This window comes from Aedes albopictus, chromosome 2 (genome assembly GCF_035046485.1).
Source record: "Aedes albopictus strain Foshan chromosome 2, AalbF5, whole genome shotgun sequence".
Taxonomy (NCBI): domain Eukaryota; kingdom Metazoa; phylum Arthropoda; class Insecta; order Diptera; family Culicidae; genus Aedes; species Aedes albopictus.
The window spans coordinates 95625313-95645103 of NC_085137.1; the positions used below are offsets into that span (position 1 = coordinate 95625313).

The 19791-nt window shown below is 42.6% G+C and overlaps 1 protein-coding gene across 1 annotated transcript; it reads left to right on the forward strand.

The window, feature by feature from the left end:
• Positions 1-1092: 1092 nt before the first annotated feature.
• On the forward strand, positions 1093-8231 carry LOC134287670 (uncharacterized). Its single transcript, XM_062850075.1, has 2 exons — positions 1093-2160; positions 2237-8231. Exon 2 carries the CDS (start codon positions 2272-2274, stop codon positions 7642-7644), a length of 5373 nt encoding a protein of 1790 aa, XP_062706059.1. The 5' UTR covers positions 1093-2160; positions 2237-2271; the 3' UTR covers positions 7645-8231.
• Positions 8232-19791: the final 11560 nt, after the last annotated feature.

Here is a 19791-nt window from a genome sequence, read left to right on the forward strand (position 1 = left end):
ACCATTGGAGGAAACCTGAGGTATTCCCACGAATTTATGAAGGAGTCCCTTGACAATTTTTGGAAGAATCTCTGATACCATCAAAACATCCCTGGAAAAATTGCTAGAGGAATCTCTTGAAGAGTTTTTAGAAAAAAAACAAAGAATAACTTCTTGAAGGATTTCTTAGAGAAAAAATAAACTAAGAATATATATCGCAGGATGATTTTTTGAAGGAATTCCTTTGTAGAAGCTTCAGTGGGTATTCTTGAAGGGATTAATCCGGGGTTGAACTCCTAAAAGATTTCTTGGAGATAATTGTGAAAGAATTCTTGGATAACTTGTTGAAGAACTTTCTAGCTCCTGTATGCATCCTTATAAAACTATCTTCAAAAATTCCTACACAAGTCGCTAGAAGAACTGCTCTAGAAATCCTTGAAGTAATTCAAAAAATTTTCAGGGATCCCTGGAGAAATTCAAAGGATGATGGAAGAATTTCTGAAATTTCTGAAGAAACCTCTAAATATGCTTTTGAAGAGTTCCGGAGAGGAATTTCTTATGGAACTGAACCTGAACGAATTCCTGAAGGAATCCTTGAAATTCTGGGAGGAATCCCCGGAAAATTCTGCTGAAATCTTTTGAGGTATTCCTGAAGGAACTTCTGGAGGTATTTCTGAAAGAATTTCTGGAGGAATTCCTGGTGGAATTTTTGAAAAAAAAAAACAATCCCTAGAGGGTATCCTGGAGGGGTTCCAAGCAACTCCTACAAGAATCTTTTTAGGAACTTTTGGGCAAATTCCTTGTGGAATCCCTGGAGAAATCCCTGGAAGAATCCCTAGAGGAATTCCTGAAGGCATTTCTGAAGGAATACCTGGGGAAATCACTAAAGGATTCCCTGCCGTGGGCCTCTTGGCCGAGCTTTTAGTGGCGCCAGTCGTTTAGGTGTCTCGTAAGCATCGGAGTGTGGGTTCGATTTCTGCTCCAATCGGGGGAAAACTTTTCGTCAAAACGAAATATTCTCCACTGGGCCACTAAGTGTTACCTGAAAGAATCATAAGAGGAGTTTCTTCAAAAAATACCTGAATGAACTTTCAAAGGTGTTGTTGGATTTAGATCGGTTTCAGTATAGATTAGGTAGCCAACACCACAAGCGTAGACATTATTTATTCTCTCGTTCTCTGAGTTCCATCTTCGGATGCTGCGCTCCACTCCTTATATACTTTTCTGTACCAGCTAGCCAGTTAGTTATACCCGAACCACCGAGCACATCGCATGTGAAATAAATAAGCTCATCAAAATAAAGTTTTTCTTCCTCCGCTTTGAGCAAACTAATAAAGTGTAGTGACCTTTACCAAAGTGCAGTGAGTTATAATTCGGTAGTGCATATATCATCCCTGTGAAGTTCCTGCATGCTCTTCGGAACTTGAGGCCAAGATTAGGATCCGGATTCACGTTGTTCAGCGGAACGGAGAGTGATAGGCACCCCACTGCCACGTCTGGAAGTTACAGATACAGGTGAGCCCAGACCTGCCCCAACATATTTCTGGTGCCGTGACCAGGATCGTGGGCTTCACCGTTTTCGCCATCTTCCTATCGGATCGAAGTGTTTTGTTCGACACCATCCTAGTTGAACGCCGACGCCATCATTCTCACCAAGAGACGCCACCAACGAACCAACGTGTCCTATTGTCAACCTATTGCATGCTGTCGACGCCATTGTGGTATGCCGGTATCCTGAGCTGTTTTCTTGATTGATTCAAGGCAAATTGAATCAATCATCAGGTAACGTACCTGTCCAAGTATTGCGCGTCCCCCCACGGGTGCCTTTAGATATTTTTCTCCGATTTTGCATGCGATACTGTCTTTCATCGGTGGATTTGGGCCCTATTAATCACCGGAGTGCCACCCAGCAACAATCCCAGTGTCGAACCATCATCAGCAGTTCCCAACAACAGCTATACTCCGCCCACGGTGGCGGCCGTTTTTGTGACCCACCCCTCCGCCGCAGCCGGAGAACATCGATCGCGAGACGAGTGTTTTATATCCAAGCAATAGCCAGTGGGCGATTCGAAAGGACGAGTCCCCAGCCAAGCGAGCTAGCCTCTGTTGCCGTGTTAGGCATACACTGTTCCTGCGTTCCGGTCTAAATTGAATACAAGGCATTTCCAAGCCTTGGGTCAGGTTAGTAGCCTTCCAAGCATTTTATTTTCTATCGTCCGGGTCTACCTGGTCTTCCATATCAGCAGGCATTCTTCAGTTTCAACGATCGTTTTCGAATCCTAACGATCAACGATGGGTGATACACGTACCAGAGACCAGCTGACAACCCGAAGGACCACTTTGATCGCTTCGTTGAGCCGTGCGGAACAGTTCGCCGAGGACTTCGTCGCCGAACGGGATGGGCTCGAGGTGCAAATACGCCTGGAGAACCTGGACCTGTTATGGCAAACGCTGGAGGATGTGCAGACGGCGCTGGAGGATCTGGAGGAGACCAATGAAGGTAAAGTTTTAAATCTGCAATACCGTGCCTCCTTTGAACCCAGGCTGTTCCGATTAAAAGCAAGACTTCAATCTAAAATTCCGCCTCCACTCATTTCGCAAGCCAATTTCCCTGCTGAACCCCCTCCTCGCGCCGTGTCCACCTTGGCTGGTTTAAAGTTGCCGACTATCTCGCTACCAGAGTTTGACGGTGATTATATGCAGTGGTTGACCTTCCACGACACTTTTCAAGCGTTGATCCACGACAACCAGGAACTGCCTCCGATCCAGAAGTTCCATTACCTCCGGGCTGCGGTGAAGGGAGACGCCGCGCAGATCATCGAAACGATTTCCATCAGTGCTGCCAACTATCCACTAGCATGGCAGGCGCTAGTCAATCGCTATTCCAACGAGTATTTACTTAAAAAGCGTCACCTACAGGACCTCCTGGATATTCCCCGAATGAAGAAGGAAACCGCCGCTGCCCTGCATTCAACCGTCGACGAGTTCCAAAGGCACATCAAGATTTTGCAGCAGTTAGGAGAGCCGACGCAATCGTGGAGTACCCTACTGGAACATCTATTGTGCATGCGGCTTCACGATGACACCATTCGGGCGTGGGAGGACCACGCAGAGTCAGTTGGCGACCAATCGTACACATGTCTCGTCGAGTTTTTGGAGAAACGAATTCGAGTGCTCGAGTCGATTTCCGTCAATCATTCTTCTCACTCAAGTCCACCAGTATTTCCCAACGGAAGCCAACGTAAGCAATTGCCAGTCAAAATGTCGTCCTATTCCGCTACCGAAAACTTCGCTCCGAAATGCCATGCTTGTGATCAGCAGCATCCGCTGGTGAAGTGCCAAACGTTCGAACGAATGTCTCTGGCCGACCGCTTGCGGACGGTGAATTCCAAGCGTTTGTGCCTGAACTGCTTCCGCCAAGACCATTTCGCGCGTGATTGCCCCTCCAATTACTCCTGCAGAGTATGCAGGAAAAACCACCACACACTCCTCCACCCCGGTCAGCTCCCTAGTTATCCCAGAAACAACGGTGAAAATTCCCAAGCAGTTTCGCAGTCCAGCCATAGATCGAATCAGCCACCAACTTCGTATTCCAGAACCCAATCAAGAGTTGCTGTACAATCGGTGTCGAATGTAGATGAACCTACCGTCGTTCAGTGTAGCAGCGTACTGCGAAGCCCTCAGCCTACCATCTTCATGTTGACGGTCGTCCTCCGTATTGTAGACGTATATGGAAAGGAGCATTTTGCAAGAGCCCTCCTGGATAGTGCTTCGCAACCCAACCTCATGTCAGATCGATTAGCTCAACTTCTGAGATTGAAGCGGGAGAAGGTGAACGTACTCGTCCATGGAATCGGGGAGCAGCCAGATCATGCCACCGATTCGGTCACAACATCCATTTTGTCTCGAAAGGACAATTTTTCTAAAGAAGTATCTTTCTTGGTCCTAAAGCGGATGATATCCAACCTCCCTGCGGAAGACATCTCGATAGACGATTGGAAACTTCCTAGTGACATTTCCCTCGCTGATCCCAGTTTCAACCGTTCTGGTAAGATTGACTTGGTACTCGGGACCCAACACTTCTTCGACTGCTTCCCAGCTGCTGCTCGAATCAAACTTGCACAAGGACTTCCAGATCTGGTTGACAGCGTGTTTGGCTGGATGGTTGCCGGCGGTACGAACGTTTCCCCCTCAAGCCAGGAATCCGTCTGCTGTAAAACCGTTACCACTTCCCTTTCTTCTCTGGATGAATCCATGGAGCGTTTCTGGAAAATAGAAGAGCTCGGAACTCGCTCCGCCCTATCTATAGAAGAGAAGGCCTGCGAAGAATTGTTTCAATCTACTGTTTCTCGCGATGAGACAGGAAGATACATTGTCGAATTGCCCAAACAACCGAACTTTGACGAGATGATTGGCGAGTCCGAAGCAACTGCAGTCCGGCGTTTTGAAATGCTCGAGAATAGGTTCACCAAGGATACTAAGCTGAAGGAAGACTACGATAAATTCATGTCTGAATATTTGTCGCTAGGCCACATGATGCTGGTTCCGAATGGCAGTGCTCCTGGTTTCAAGGAATGTTTTCTTCCCCATCATCCTGTTGTTAAAGAAGCCAGCACTACCACCAAAACCCGGGTAGTTTTCGACGGTTCCTGTAAAACCTCTAGCGGATTTTCTTTAAACCAGGCTCTGTGTGTGGGGCCGACCATTCAGGATGAGTTGCTGGATCTCGTCATACGAAATCGCGAATTTCCAGTAGCAATGACAGCCGACGTCGAAAAAATGTACCGCCAGGTTCTAGTGCACCCGAAAGATACTCCCCTGCAGAAAATTAAGTATCGTTTCCAACCCACTGATCCCCTTCAATCGTACGAGCTCCTCACCGTCACATACGGACTTGCGCCCTCCTCGTTCCTGGCCACACGTGCTCTACAACAAGTGGCCGAAGATGAAGGACATGCCTTTCCACTCGCTGCTCCGGTCGTGAAAAAGTCGTTCTATGTAGATGACTTCATCGGTGGCGCTTTTTCTGTTGCTGAAGCCATCCAACTGCGTGAAGAGCTGACCGGCATGCTAGCCAAGGGGGGATTTCCTTTGCGAAAGTGGACCTCCAACAAATTGGATGTTTTGCAAGGACTGCCTGCCGATCAGATTGGAACTCAATCGACGTATCGATTCAACCCCGGAGAGACTGTGAAGACCCTAGGAATCTTGTGGGAGCCAGAATCCGATCAATTTCGTTTTGATTTCCAAGTTGATTTGCGCGAACAAACAGCTACAAAACGAGCGATTTTATCCAAAATTTCGCAACTTTTCGATCCGTTGGGACTAATTGCACCGATCGTCATTAGGGGGAAAATGCTGATGCAGGAGTTGTGGCTGGTTTCATCTTCCTGGGATGAAGAAGTTTCAGATCAGATCAAGCGCAAATGGCAAAATTTGTACGAACAGCTTCCTGGTTTAGCAAGATTCCGAGTCGACCGATATGCGTTTCAGCTGAACTCGATCATCCAGTTGCACACTTTTGCGGACGCTTCCGAAGCTGCGTATGGTGCTTGTGTGTACGCTCGATGTGTAGATACCGAAGGGAACATTTGTGTGCAACTATTGGCTGCTAAGTCCCGAGTCGCACCCCTTAAAAGACTCTCCATACCAAGACTCGAATTATGTGCAGCTCTTATAGGATCACAGCTGCACTCCCGGATCATAGCAGCTCTGCAAATGAACATCGACGAATCTTTCTTCTGGTCCGACTCCACAGTGGTTCTTCAGTGGCTAGGCTCTCCCCCCAGCGCCTGGAAAACCTTCGTCGCTAATCGTGTCTCCGAAGTACAAAGTTTGACGCATGGATCTCGTTGGAGTCACGTGTCAGGTTTCGAAAACCCTGCCGACCTAGTTTCCAGAGGAATGTATGTCGACGATTTCGTGGAGAGCAATCTGTGGAAATACGGCCCGCAATGGTTACAGCGTCCAGAAATAGAATGGCCGACTCGAAGACCCTCCGAAGTTCCTGAAGCCGAAACCGAGCGGAAGGGTGTAGTAGTTGCCGTCACAACAAGTACGTCGCACTGCAATCCAATTTTCTCACGATATTCTTCTTTTTCCCGCCTGACAAGAATAGTCGCCCTATGCCAGAGGTTCGTCAGCAATATCCGCTCCAATTCTAGAACTCAACAAACTTCCATAGGTCCTGTCAAATTCAAAACACTGTCACTCGAAGAACTCACGCAGGCGAAATTGACTCTGGTTCGACTTGCTCAAGCCGATTGTTTTCACGAAGAGCTACGAGAACTGCAACAAGGTCGGCAACTGCCAAAACGATCTTCACTACGGCTTCTAAGTCCATTCATTGACACAGAGGGGGTTCTTAGAGTGGGGGGGCGATTGAAATTATCGGAACAGCCATACCTATCCAAGCACCCAGCCCTGCTCCCCAGCTTCCATCCTCTAGCCCAGCTGATTGCAAAGTGCTTCCACCTCAAACTGGTCCACGGTGGTGGCCATCTGACCTTATCGGTCATGCGTGAGGAATACTGGCCAATCAACGGACGACGTCTTGTGCGGAGCATCATCAGGAACTGTTTCCAATGCGCCCGAGCCAATCCCGTTCCGGCCAGCCAGCAGATAGGACAACTTCCTGCTCAGAGAGTCACCGTTAGCAAACCATTTTCTATCACCGGAGTGGATTATGCGGGACCCGTGTATCTCAAGGCCATTCACAAGCGGGCGGCACCCGCAAAGGCCTACATCTGTATGTTCGTGTGTTTCACGACCAAGGCTGTGCACCTGGAGTTGGTTGGTGACCTCTCCACACCGGCATTCATTTCCGCCCTTCGACGATTTGTTGCTCGCCGGGGACGACCCAGTCACCTGCATTCCGACAACGGGAAAAATTTCGTCGGAGCGAAAAACGAGCTGCACGAGCTCTACGGAATGCTTTCCAACGAAGCGGACATCGAACGAATTTCGAGGTTCTGCGTAGAAGAGGAAATAGTGTGGCATCTCAACCCACCAAAAGCTCCCCATTTCGGAGGGCTCTGGGAGGCCGCTATCAAAGTGGCCAAAAAACATCTCCACCGACAGCTGGGTAACTCCAGACTTTCCTACGAAGATCTTTCGACAGTTCTTGCCGAAATAGAAGCCGCTATGAATTCGAGACCTCTCGTTCCCATGACTGAGGACCCTAATGATTTTACCGTTCTTACACCGGCACACTTCATCGTCGGGTCTACCATGCATGCTGTACCCGGCCCAAGTGTTGTCGATGTACACGTGTCACGATTGGCGCATCACCAAAAGCTACAACAATTGTTCCAGCGTTTCTGGCATCAATGGAGAACCGAATACCTGCAGGAGCTCCAAAAAGACACTCGCTTGAGGCAACCAAATCATCAGATCTCACAAGGACGGTTGGTAGTAATTGTCGACGAGTTTCAACATCCCGTCCGTTGGCCACTAGCCCGCATAGTAGCTGTGCACCCTGGAGCAGACGGCTTGGTACGAGTGGTTACACTGCGCACTTCCAAGGGCATCTTCAAACGGCCCATCACGAAGATTTGCCTGTTACCAACGGACTCCATCAACACAACGTATCAACAAGAATCACCAGCATCAGACGATCACGACCAAGTTGACGAAGGCAATGACGATCATATGAACAATGGATAGATCATCGTACTTGCCATCCAAGCTTCCGTAGATGTAAACATTAGAATTATATTTTGTATTTGAATTTTTTGAACTCTATTGTATCAGAATACCTATGTATCAATTTTGTTTTGATTTTGAAATTCGCATTTGCAAAGGTGGCGGCGATGTTGGATTTAGATCGGTTTCAGTATAGATTAGGTAGCCAACACCACAAGCGTAGACATTATTTATTCTCTCGTTCTCTGAGTTCCATCTTCGGATGCTGCGCTCCACTCGTTATATACTTTTCTGTACCAGCTAGCCAGTTAGTTATACCCGAACCACCGAGCACATCGCATGTGAAATAAATAAGCTCATCAAAATAAAGTTTTTCTTCCTCCGCTTTGAGCAAACTAATAAAGTGTAGTGACCTTTACCAAAGTGCAGTGAGTTATAATTCGGTAGTGCATATATCATCCCTGTGAAGTTCCTGCATGCTCTTCGGAACTTGAGGCCAAGATTAGGATCCGGATTCACGTTGTTCAGCGGAACGGAGAGTGATAGGCACCCCACTGCCACGTCTGGAAGTTACAGATACAGGTGAGCCCAGACCTGCCCCAACAGGTGTCTTTGGAGGAATTCATAGAGAAATTTTAGGTTTATTGCTCTTAGCATGACGTTTCTTTAAATTGTATCCTAATGAAAATTTGAATTTTGAACTACAGTCAGGTTTTTTTACGCGGTTTTCATTTACGCGGCCACGTAAATGAAAACTCCATACAAAAAAATATTTCATCGTCTTATTTTTGCATGATTCGTCGAGAAATGGTGAGACTTTTTTTACGCGGTTTTTTGGATTTTGAACTGAGTGTTTTGTTTACGCGGTACGTATCTGCCGCGTAAAAAAAACCTGACTGTACTACATTCTATGGCAGCATTTGGTTCTAGAAAGCCCATCCCTTTCCCTACTGAAACCGGTTCCGGAACATCTGGAACGTCCCGCTAAAATTGGGAATTTTTGACCCCCCCCCCCCTCCCCTTTTCGTACGGATTTTTCCTATACTAAATACATTGCTTGTCAAACTTTCACAACCCCCCCCCACCCTCTCCCCTAGGACCGTAACGTACTCAATGGATGGTCCCTATGTAAATTATATCAAACCGGTTTTTCTTGAACCACCCTAAGCTAATTCAGATAAGATATTGATTGATTGATTGATTTGTCTTTATTAGAGAGACTTTCACCAGATAAGATATTTCTAGATCGGTTAATTTCGAAACTATATAAAAACTGTCATCAACAAACTTGCTCAAAATTGATAGATCTTCAACTTTGCCGAAGAATGTATGTAGTTATTCTTGCAAAAAAAAAGTTTGGTTTTCAATTTCTTTGAAAGTTTGGACGACTCTAATTTTTATGTACATTGGAGAGAGGGCCTTATTATAAGGAACAACTTTATACAAGACCATATTTCCCAGGTAACCAATAAGCAGTTGAAATGCGCCTATTCAGCAGGCCATTAAATAAAAATAAGTCGTATTACGCCTTAACTACTGCCTCAATGCAGGTTTTGACCCAATATACGGCTGTTTAAATGCTTATACCTTAGACTATCGAAAATGAAATCAAAAATATGTTTAAAATACCACGCTTCTTCCCCCGCTGCCATTTCTATCTCTCTCTCTCCCTTTTATCTTATTATCAATCAGAACTTCAAAAAGAGATAATTTATGCAATTTCGGATGCTGGAGACTATTTTTTGCTTGAAGGCCCAATAGATCACGCATTTGAAATGCTACGCAACGGCTGTTACATTTTCTGTAGCAGTTCAGTTGCAAACTCAGGACAGTTTAACAGTTGAACTGCTGTGATAGAACGGCAAGCAGGTGGAATGTAGATATAATGCTGAAATAGAGCTTGTTTAAATGCTTATTGGTTACCTATATTCTCTAAAAAATCATTTAAAGGCGCTTAATGCATCTTTCTTTGTAAATGTGGGTGCTGCACCACTGTGCAATGGAGAAATTCTTGGTGCAAATACTGGTGAAATTACAGATGACATTTCTGGAGGAATCCTTGAAAGAATTCTAGTAGAAATTACAGGATGAAGCTCTGCAGGAATTCCTGAAAAACCCACCTAAGCAATTTCTGTAAAAATCTCTACTGAAATTCCCGGCAAAATTTCTTTGAGTAATTTGAAAAAGAATTCCTGTTGAAATCTCCGAAGACATCTCTTAAGGCATCCCTAGAGGAATTCATGGCAAAAACCTGAAGTAATTCCTAGAACAATCGTTGGAGGAATTCCTACTAAAAACTCTCATAAAATCCTTGTTAGGATTCCAGATGAAATTCTTGGAGAAATCCACGGAGGAATTCATGAAAAAAGTTCTGAGGGTATATTTCGAGCAATTCCTGGGGAAATCCCAACAGAAATAGCTTGAGAAATTCTAGCTTGAATACAGGATTATTCGCAGCAAGAAATTCTAGAAGAATCCTTGCAGGAATTCCGTGGATATAAGTAAAAAGAAAAATTAGTTAAGTACTGTTACTTTTAATTCCACTAAGAATTTGCATCATTTGACAGATACGTATTTCAGTACTTAACCCGAATTTCTTTTTACTTACAGTATTCCACTAACGCGCTCAGTTTCATCATCATAAACAAGAGAAAATTCTTACGCAATATATGGAGGTTTGGAGCTCTTCACGGCAATTTTCATTTATTTTAGTTTTTATTGACGTGTATTTTGAAACACTCAGTAATAACCAAATATGTTCCTGTAGCAATACTACGACGAATCCTGGAGAATTCGCTATAGGGAAAATACAATAGAGGAATCCTGGAGAAATCCCCTCAGAATGTCTGAATAAATTAATTGAATTTCTGGAGAAATATCTGAAGGTATCCACAGATTTTCGAGAGACTTCTTAAGGAATCCTAAGGGGAAATTCTAGGAAAAACATTCTAGGAAAATCTCTTGATATATTGCTGGATGAATCCACGGAGTAATTCTAGAAGGGATTATTGGAGAAATCCCTAAAGAAATTTCTGGATACATCCCTAACGTATAAATCTGTCTAAATATAGAATAAAAGTTAATTAATGTTGGAGGTATTGCTGAAGCAAAACATTACCGTTATCAAATGCCATTTGATATATCATACACGATATGTGTGCATGCGATGCAGAAAAAAAATAGGAGACATCACCCCAACATCTAAATTTCTAAAGTGCGCTAGCCAGTGCTGAAAATGTCATTTCGACATATCTTAATTCAACCACATCCAGTTCATTTTAGAAGCTCAACCTGAGAATATGGAATATGAAAAACTTGTGCGGCTAGACCAGCTCTACAAGAAAGTCACGAAAGAATAGATCTTTTTCGAATATTTAAGATAAATGTCACGGACTACCTTCGAAAAATGCCAATGACATTCATGGTGAATATCAATTGACATTTTTCGAAGGTAGTCCGTGACATTCACCTTAAAAAATCGAAAAAGAGCGGTTTTCCGTGACTTTCTTGTAGAACTGGTGTAGCCGCACAAGTTTTTCATATACCATAGTATCAGGTTGAGCTTCTAAAATGAGCTGGATGTGATTGGATTTAGATATGTCGAAATGACATTTTCAGCACTGGCGCCAGCTCTCTCCGTCATCAGAGACTCATTCCGTAATTAAAACTTCATTACATCCATGGAACCGTACAGTAGGTATCTCCGTTGGGCCATGGATATGCAGCCAAACAACAACTGCATGCTATCACATAAATAAAGGAAACAGGTATAAATGAGATAACATTTATGACCCCAGCCCGTAAAACGAAACACCTGAATTGTTTCTCTGCAACTCACTGACCCAGGAGTATGTTGCAAATTTCTGGTGCAACCAACGACATCGGCGCTCACTCTTGGAACTCATTTTCCGATTGCATTCTCTCTCACTCTCCAAAATTAACGGTGAGTGCACACGGCATATCCCAAACGCTCACTTGTCCTCTCGTGCTCATCGTAGTTTCCGCAGCACGTGGTACGAAGAACAATAAATGGCGAAGAGTTTTTCAAGGTTGAACGGGTGTGTATGGCACTGGATATCGATAAAGCATTGAACAAAAACAATCAAAATAAACCATCTGAAGTGGCATCTCTGCGGAGAGAGAGATGCTGCCGTGGAGGAACAGGGAAAAATGTTGAAGAAGAATTAGGAATTGCGGTGCACCGGGTGCACCTGCCAGGCATTAGAAGAATATGATGGATTAAGGTGAATAAAGAACAAAGCCAAACGTCGAATTTTCTAAAGCACAAATCTGAGGAACCAAATAGCGAATCATCCTGAAAACTTGATCGATTGGTCACCACCAGCAGGTGACCGATTGTTCAACTTTTTAGAGCAATAGGATATTTGGTTCTTCAGACTTGTGCTATTGAAAATTCAAGGTGTTGCTTCGTTCTATATTTACCTTAAATCATGTTAATAAACTTATGATATCAAAAAGTTTCCAAAACCTGTGTCACTTTACTTGAACAAATAGTTGTAGATAAACAGGCTCATAACTTTGAAAAACTTCTGTTTGCAGTGTCTTTGCACATTACATCTATTGAATCATTGTGCTTTCTACATCATTCTTCAGATGTTCATCAAAACGCTGCTTCCATCTTGCAATTACTGCTTGTTCGGTCTTCGGTCCTGAAGCTTCTTCCTTACTATAGTGATTTCATTATGCATTTTCCTTACCAAATTTATTCGACGGTCTGAATTTAAAGTAATAAATTGAGAAAGAACGACTTTCTCACAAGAAAATATGAGATAAAACTGAAACTAAATTAATGTCAATTTAAATGAAAGGCTTGTTAAAGCAGAACTTTCATCTAGATATAATATAACATCATTTAGCATAATTACAAAAACAGCTACAGCAGTCTATTCCTTCTAAACAGGAACAATTTCAAACCATTAGTTTAGTGTAGACCTTTGTTTACACCCAACATACTTCCGACTTCCGAGAACGATTTGAATTCACCTTGGTGTTATTGAATCTAACTATTCATCACTATGTTTCTGTTTGCCTCCTATTTCATCAAATAACAATCATTTTCCAATCATCAAACAACGTACCAGTCGGAGAGTAGGGGTTGCTACCAATAGCTTGTAGATACCTCTCGATTTCGACATATCATCATACATACATACTGTGTGTGTATGTGTGCTTTATTTGCCGTTGTTCTGTGCTGAAATTGTTTGTCTCGTATTTACCGACAGGAACCGGTTCGATAAAATTTATCGGAAACGGGAAGAGTCCAATTCGAGACGCACTGAAACGATTAAACAATGATGACAGCCTCTGGATGCTCAATGTTTGTTCAAAGCTTGACACGAAACGGATTAGAAGCATATGTTGCAATGACACAGCAACAACCTACTATCCGGTGTGACTGAATAGTAGAGCAAACAGACGGTTGTCGGTGAAGATAGTTTTGAATAATGTTATATGGGTCTGTTCAACGGACAATTGCTCAAAGTTATGGGGCGTTTCCTGAGTGCATGGAAAAGTTTTGCTTAGATATGACGACAATATCAAGGTTTTTATTAGAGAAAACGTCTACAATTGTCGTATAGCTAAAATAGTTACTTAATAATTTTGAAAACGGCTTTTCTTTGAAATTCTTTAAAATTAGACTGGAGTAGACTAGACTAGACTAGACTAGACTAGACTAGACTAGACTAGACTAGACTAGACTAGACTAGACTAGACTAGACTAGACTAGACTAGACTAGACTAGACTAGACTAGACTAGACTAGACTAGACTAGACTAGACTAGACTAGACTAGACTAGACTAGACTAGACTAGACTAGACTAGACTAGACTAGACTAGACTAGACTAGACTAGACTAGACTAGACTAGACTAGACTAGACTAGACTAGACTAGACTAGACTAGACTAGACTAGACTAGACTAGACTAGACTAGACTAGACTAGACTAGACTAGACTAGACTAGACTAGACTAGACTAGACTAGACTAGACTAGACTAGACTAGACTAGACTAGACTAGACTAGACTAGACTAGACTAGACTAGACTAGACTAGACTAGACTAGACTAGACTAGACTAGACTAGACTAGACTAGACTAGACTAGACTAGACTAGACTAGACTAGACTAGACTAGACTAGACTAGACTAGACTAGACTAGACTAGACTAGACTAGACTAGACTAGACTAGACTAGACTAGACTAGACTAGACTAGACTAGACTAGACTAGACTAGACTAGACTAGACTAGACTAGACTAGACTAGACTAGACTAGACTAGACTAGACTAGACTAGACTAGACTAGACTAGACTAGACTAGACTAGACTAGACTAGACTAGACTAGACTAGACTAGACTAGACTAGACTAGACTAGACTAGACTAGACTAGACTAGACTAGACTAGACTAGACTAGACTAGACTAGACTAGACTAGACTAGACTAGACTAGACTAGACTAGACTAGACTAGACTAGACTAGACTAGACTAGACTAGACTAGACTAGACTAGACTAGACTAGACTAGACTAGACTAGACTAGACTAGACTAGACTAGACTAGACTAGACTAGACTAGACTAGACTAGACTAGACTAGACTAGACTAGACTAGACTAGACTAGACTAGACTAGACTAGACTAGACTAGACTAGACTAGACTAGACTAGACTAGACTAGACTAGACTAGACTAGACTAGACTAGACTAGACTAGACTAGACTAGACTAGACTAGACTAGACTAGACTAGACTAGACTAGACTAGACTAGACTAGACTAGACTAGACTAGACTAGACTAGACTAGACTAGACTAGACTAGACTAGACTAGACTAGACTAGACTAGACTAGACTAGACTAGACTAGACTAGACTAGACTAGACTAGACTAGACTAGACTAGACTAGACTAGACTAGACTAGAAAACGTATCAAACATGGCATTTAGGCCTTTTGCTCATCAGCTTTCTATTCATATAACATATGGCCCGCAAGAAAACCCTTCCCAATTTGTCCCAATCCATTCTACTTGGAGCTAAATTGTAGTTTGAAATTTCAAAAACTGTAAGGAAGCCGGTGGTTTGCAACTCTCCTAGCTTCGAAAAAGCGCTCCCATACCAGCCATACCATTTAGCCAAGCAATTCCTAAACATTTTCGTTACCCCCCAGAACAGCAACGATAACAATTACAGCTAATGGGAATTTAGTTTGTTTAGGACGAGTCTCCAGTATCAAATATCTTTGGCACTGAATGCTGTTTATAATGTTTCATTAGAATGGCTTTTCCAAAATGGGCCTGGGAAGTGTAAAGTCGATAGTTAACTGTATAACAGACTGTTATGGCTGCAATGGAATATTTCCCTTGAGAATGGAACAGAACATGGTTATTTAACGTCTGATTAGGAAGTAGAATGTCGTTATCCATGTTTTAGTTTAAATATAAATATTTTAGCTCATGGAAAGCGGTTTGTCAGTTGCAATAAAGAGCATTGAAATGCAAAGTTCCAGTAAAAGAATACATTTCCAGCAACCAGGGAAACATTTGCATGGTTAATTACATCAAGAAACAGTTTCACTCAGCTGAAAGCCATTATATGACATGAACAAACCAAACTTGCCATCAGCGACTCATCTACAACTCAATCCGCGAACTGATTTGCCATTCCAACTAACATATTAACTTAAATGCACATTTCCTGATTGTGGGCGCCGGGAGCAAATATCTCATTTCACCCAACTTATGCTGCAGACCGTAATCTATAGTGTATGTCGTAGGTACCCTCCCAAGCGCACGATTGGGATAAAATACTCGTCAATCTTTAAAGGCGAGAAACTTTTGCTATTGAACGAGTTTTAATTACTTTCCGGCTTCAAGTTCGCAATGTGACGTGCTTTTCGCGACACAGACGCGAAGAAAATTCAACTGCCTCTAATTCCCGTCGTCGTGCCAAAATGCACCAAATGCTTCCGTTCCGTTCCGTTCCGGGCTAGGCAGGGGGGCGGATATACTTCGCATCCTCTGGCTTTGCTGTGCTTCTACAACGTAATTATATTCGCTGGGGGGAACCTCCGGAAAGTTTTCTTTTTACTTACTTTTCAATGGGGGTTTGTACCTTGCTTGGTAGTAAAACCGTCGTCTTCGCAGTGATCGAAAACTTTTCCGCCGATTTTATTTGATAAAATAGTTGGAATGTCTAATTTGCATGTAATGTTGCATTTGTACCCTGATTTCGAAGATTTTCTACTCCATTGAGTAAACAAACCACGAAACACACTTTGTATTTAATTTGTTGCATCTCCTTAATGCACTGTTCTAGATTCATTTCCATTCAATCTGCACAAGCTTCCCTAAAAACGCTAAAACACTTTGGTTTTTAACAACTTCTCAACCACATCAACAAACTAAGTGTAGAATTAGCATAAGTTAAAATACACATAAATACAAACAAAAAAAAAAAATCAACAAACGTAAACTGCATTTCTCTGGAAAGGCTATATGTTCACTCCAAAAATGACTTTTTGATAGAAGCCTCGGAGGGTCGAGTCATATATACCAATCAACTCAGCTCGACGAATTGAGGTGATGTCTGTGTGTGTGTGTGTGTGTATGTGTGTGCGTGTGTGTGTGTGTGTATGTGTGAGTGTGTACAAAAAAATTCACATCACTTTTTGGCAGTAAACCTCAACCGATTTCAATGACAGACGGTTCATTCGACGCGGAATCTGGTCCCATTGTTTCCTATTGAAAATGGTTCGGATCGGTTCAGCCGTTCCGGAGATATGGCCATTTAGGTGTTCCGGAATGGACCCCAGGAAGGGACCAGATATGAAAACGCATCAAACCTATGCATGCGACACATCAAACTATGGCATTTTCGATAACCTGATGAGCGGTAAGCAGAAAAATAGTCTAAGACCATATCTGAACCGGTAGTGTTCCGGAACCGGTTCCGGGTGTCCCGCCGGAAGTGGCCAAATATCAAAGTGAACCAAACCCATGCATGAGTCACATCAAACCACGGCATTTTCGATAATCTGATGAGCGGTAAGCAGGAAAATAGTCTCAGGCCATATCTGAACCGGTAGTGTTCCCGAACCGGTTCTGGGTGTCCCGCTGGAAGTGGCCAAATATACAATTGAACCAAACCCATGCATGCGACACATCAAACCACGGCATTTTCGATGACCTGATGGACAATGAGCAGGAAAATCATCTCAGACCATATCTGAACCGGTAGTGTTCTGGAACCGGTTCTAGGCGTCCCGCTGGAAGTGGCCAAATATACAATTGAACCAAACCCATGCATGCGACACATCAAATCACGGCATTTTCGATAACCTGATGAGCGGTAAGCAGGAAAATAGTCTCAGATCATATCTGAACCGGTAGTGTTCCCGAACCGGTTCTAGGCGTCCCGCTGGAAGTGGCAAAACATACAATTGAACCAAACCCATGCATGCGACACATTAAACAACGGCATTTTCGATAAACTGATGAGCGGTAAGCAAGAAAATAGTCTTAGACCATATCTGAACCGGTAGTGTTCTGGAACCGATTCTAGGCGTCCTGCTGGAAGTGGCCAAATATATAATTGAACCAAACCCATGCATGCAACACATCAAACCATTTTCGATGACCTGATGAACAATGAGCAGGAAAATAGTCTCAGACCATGTCTGAACCGGCAGTGTTCCGGAACCGGTTCCGGGTATCCCGCCGAAGTGGTCAAATCTAGAAGAGAAACAAACCCGTGCATGCGTCACATCAAATAGCGGCTTTATAGATTACCTAATGAACGGCAAGCAAGTGTTTCGGAATCGGTTTTGAGTGGGCGGAAGAGGCCAAATGTGAAAGTAATCCAAATCCAGGCATGTGACACATCAAATCGTGGCTTTTGCGATAACCTGATGAACAGTTAGCAAGAAAATAGCCTTAGATCACACTAGAGACAACTGGTAGTGTTCCGGAATTGGTTTCGAGAGTCCCGTCGAAATTGTCAAACCCTGCATGTGACACCTTCAATTTGCAGCGTTTTTGGTTAACCGATAAACAGTTAACAACACAATAGTGTCAGACCATATTTGGTTCAGCCGGTAGTTACCCGGAATCAGAACCGGGTAGTAAAATGTAAAATTTAACCAAACCCATGGATGCGGTACATCAAATCACGACCAGTCTTGTGAACATTCGACACTTTTTACTACCTTTATTTCGCTGCCGCAGTCGGGTGTCAGCTTGCTTTGTAACATTCGTGCGCTACCGTTACCTCTTACACACGACACGAGCAGTTGAACATAGATCAATAAACATAAGAAAGAGTCAAATTAATGTCATCTGACACGATGACATTTGTCTAATTCTAGCTTTACGCATAGATTTTCAGCCAATTCCGATTATGAATGTTAATATTAGTTTATTCTTGCATGTTGCATTGAATACGACACACAGATGGGTAACATAGCTCTTATAATGGAAGAAGACAGGAATAACAAAAGCCGAACCGTCTCCCGAAGCCGCAATCGTCGTGAAGTGCATTCGTTTGACATTTTTGTTTCGGACAGTAATTTGATTGCTTGTGTTGCGAATGTCGGAGACAAAGGAGGCCGAATATCGACGAAAAGGTTCAAATGACTGTGATCTCTAACACGACTGATCACGACTTATCGACAACATGATGGAAAAATAGGGTCAGACCACATTAGACTCCCGGTAGTGTTGCGGGTTCAGCTGTGGCTTCGAAAGTAGTTAAAAGTAAAAGTGAATCAAACCCATACATGCTATATATCAAATCGTGGTGATTAGGTGAAGGTGAAGAATTACCAATAAAATAATCTCAGACCATAATTGGGACAAACGGTAATGTCATGGAATCAGATCCGGGTATCCCACCGGAAATTACCAAGTATAAAAATGAACCAAACCCATACATACGACACTTCAGATCGCAGATTTTTTGATAATCTAATGAACGGTTAGCAAAAAATAGAATTAAATCATATTAGAGACTAGCTGTTGTGTAGCAGAACCAACGATCATGTGAAAAATTAAATCGTGGCTTTGTTTAATGGCCTGATAAACGTTAGGTTTGAACAACAGTGACGAATATGTCTAAGTTCTCATATATGAAAGAGAACAAAATATAGACAAAACTTAAGCGATCTCATCAAATCGTACCATTCCAGATTCCTAAGGTGTAAATTTATAGCAGGATGTGTCAACGTTGAATGGAAAAATAAGAATTTGATCGCGTCAGCAGAAGATGGCGGCTGTTTTAAGGAATTTCGAGCTCTAAATCTATGTAAAATAAGTGTATTTGGTATGGGAAACATGTTCGGAGTCCACCAGAGTATCCAATATAGCGGTCCAAAATCCAAAATAATGGCCCAGTATTCAAGTTAGCGCCTATTTTATAGGATTTTTTATTTTTGCATTATGGGCATGTTTTGTATGGAAATATTTATGTCCAGAATTTAAAATTTGTAATCAGAAAACCCAAGCTGTGCGTTGCTTCACAAGGTCTGCAATCTGACTATAGTTTGAATGGGGAAGAATGCCAGTTTTCGTCCAAAACAGGTAACCAGAAAATCATAAACGACATGCCAAAATTCAATACAGTAACTATTTTATGTAATTTTAGATGCAGAGTCCAAAAATGAATACCAGAACATCCAAGATGGTGTCTCAATATTCAAGATGGCGCTTAGTTTAGTTGAGGTAGATATCCGGAGTCAAAAAATGATGACCGGAAAATCTTAAATGACGTTTCGAAATTTTGCGGCTTCATAACACTTGTTTGGTATGAATTTTGAATCGTTGACTTATATTTTCTGAATATTGTATGTTATTCTAATATAAAATGTATCCATATTGAGTAGATTTAGCAAGGAGTTTTCATTTTGTATTTATGTCAATGTCATCAACACGTCGCTTGAGTTTTGTTGAAAGGATATTTTAAAGCACGAGAAAGGCACCATCTCCGCTAGGTGGATTACACTTAAACCTCCATTTAGGTAGGATCCATTTAGGTAAAATTTATTTAGGTCCCTCCATTTAGGTAACGTTACCTAAATGGAATTTGATTGTCATTGGTCATCATTGATGACGTCAAACCCGACATCAACCTATCATTAACCTGTTTTCATTTTGGCCGGCAAAC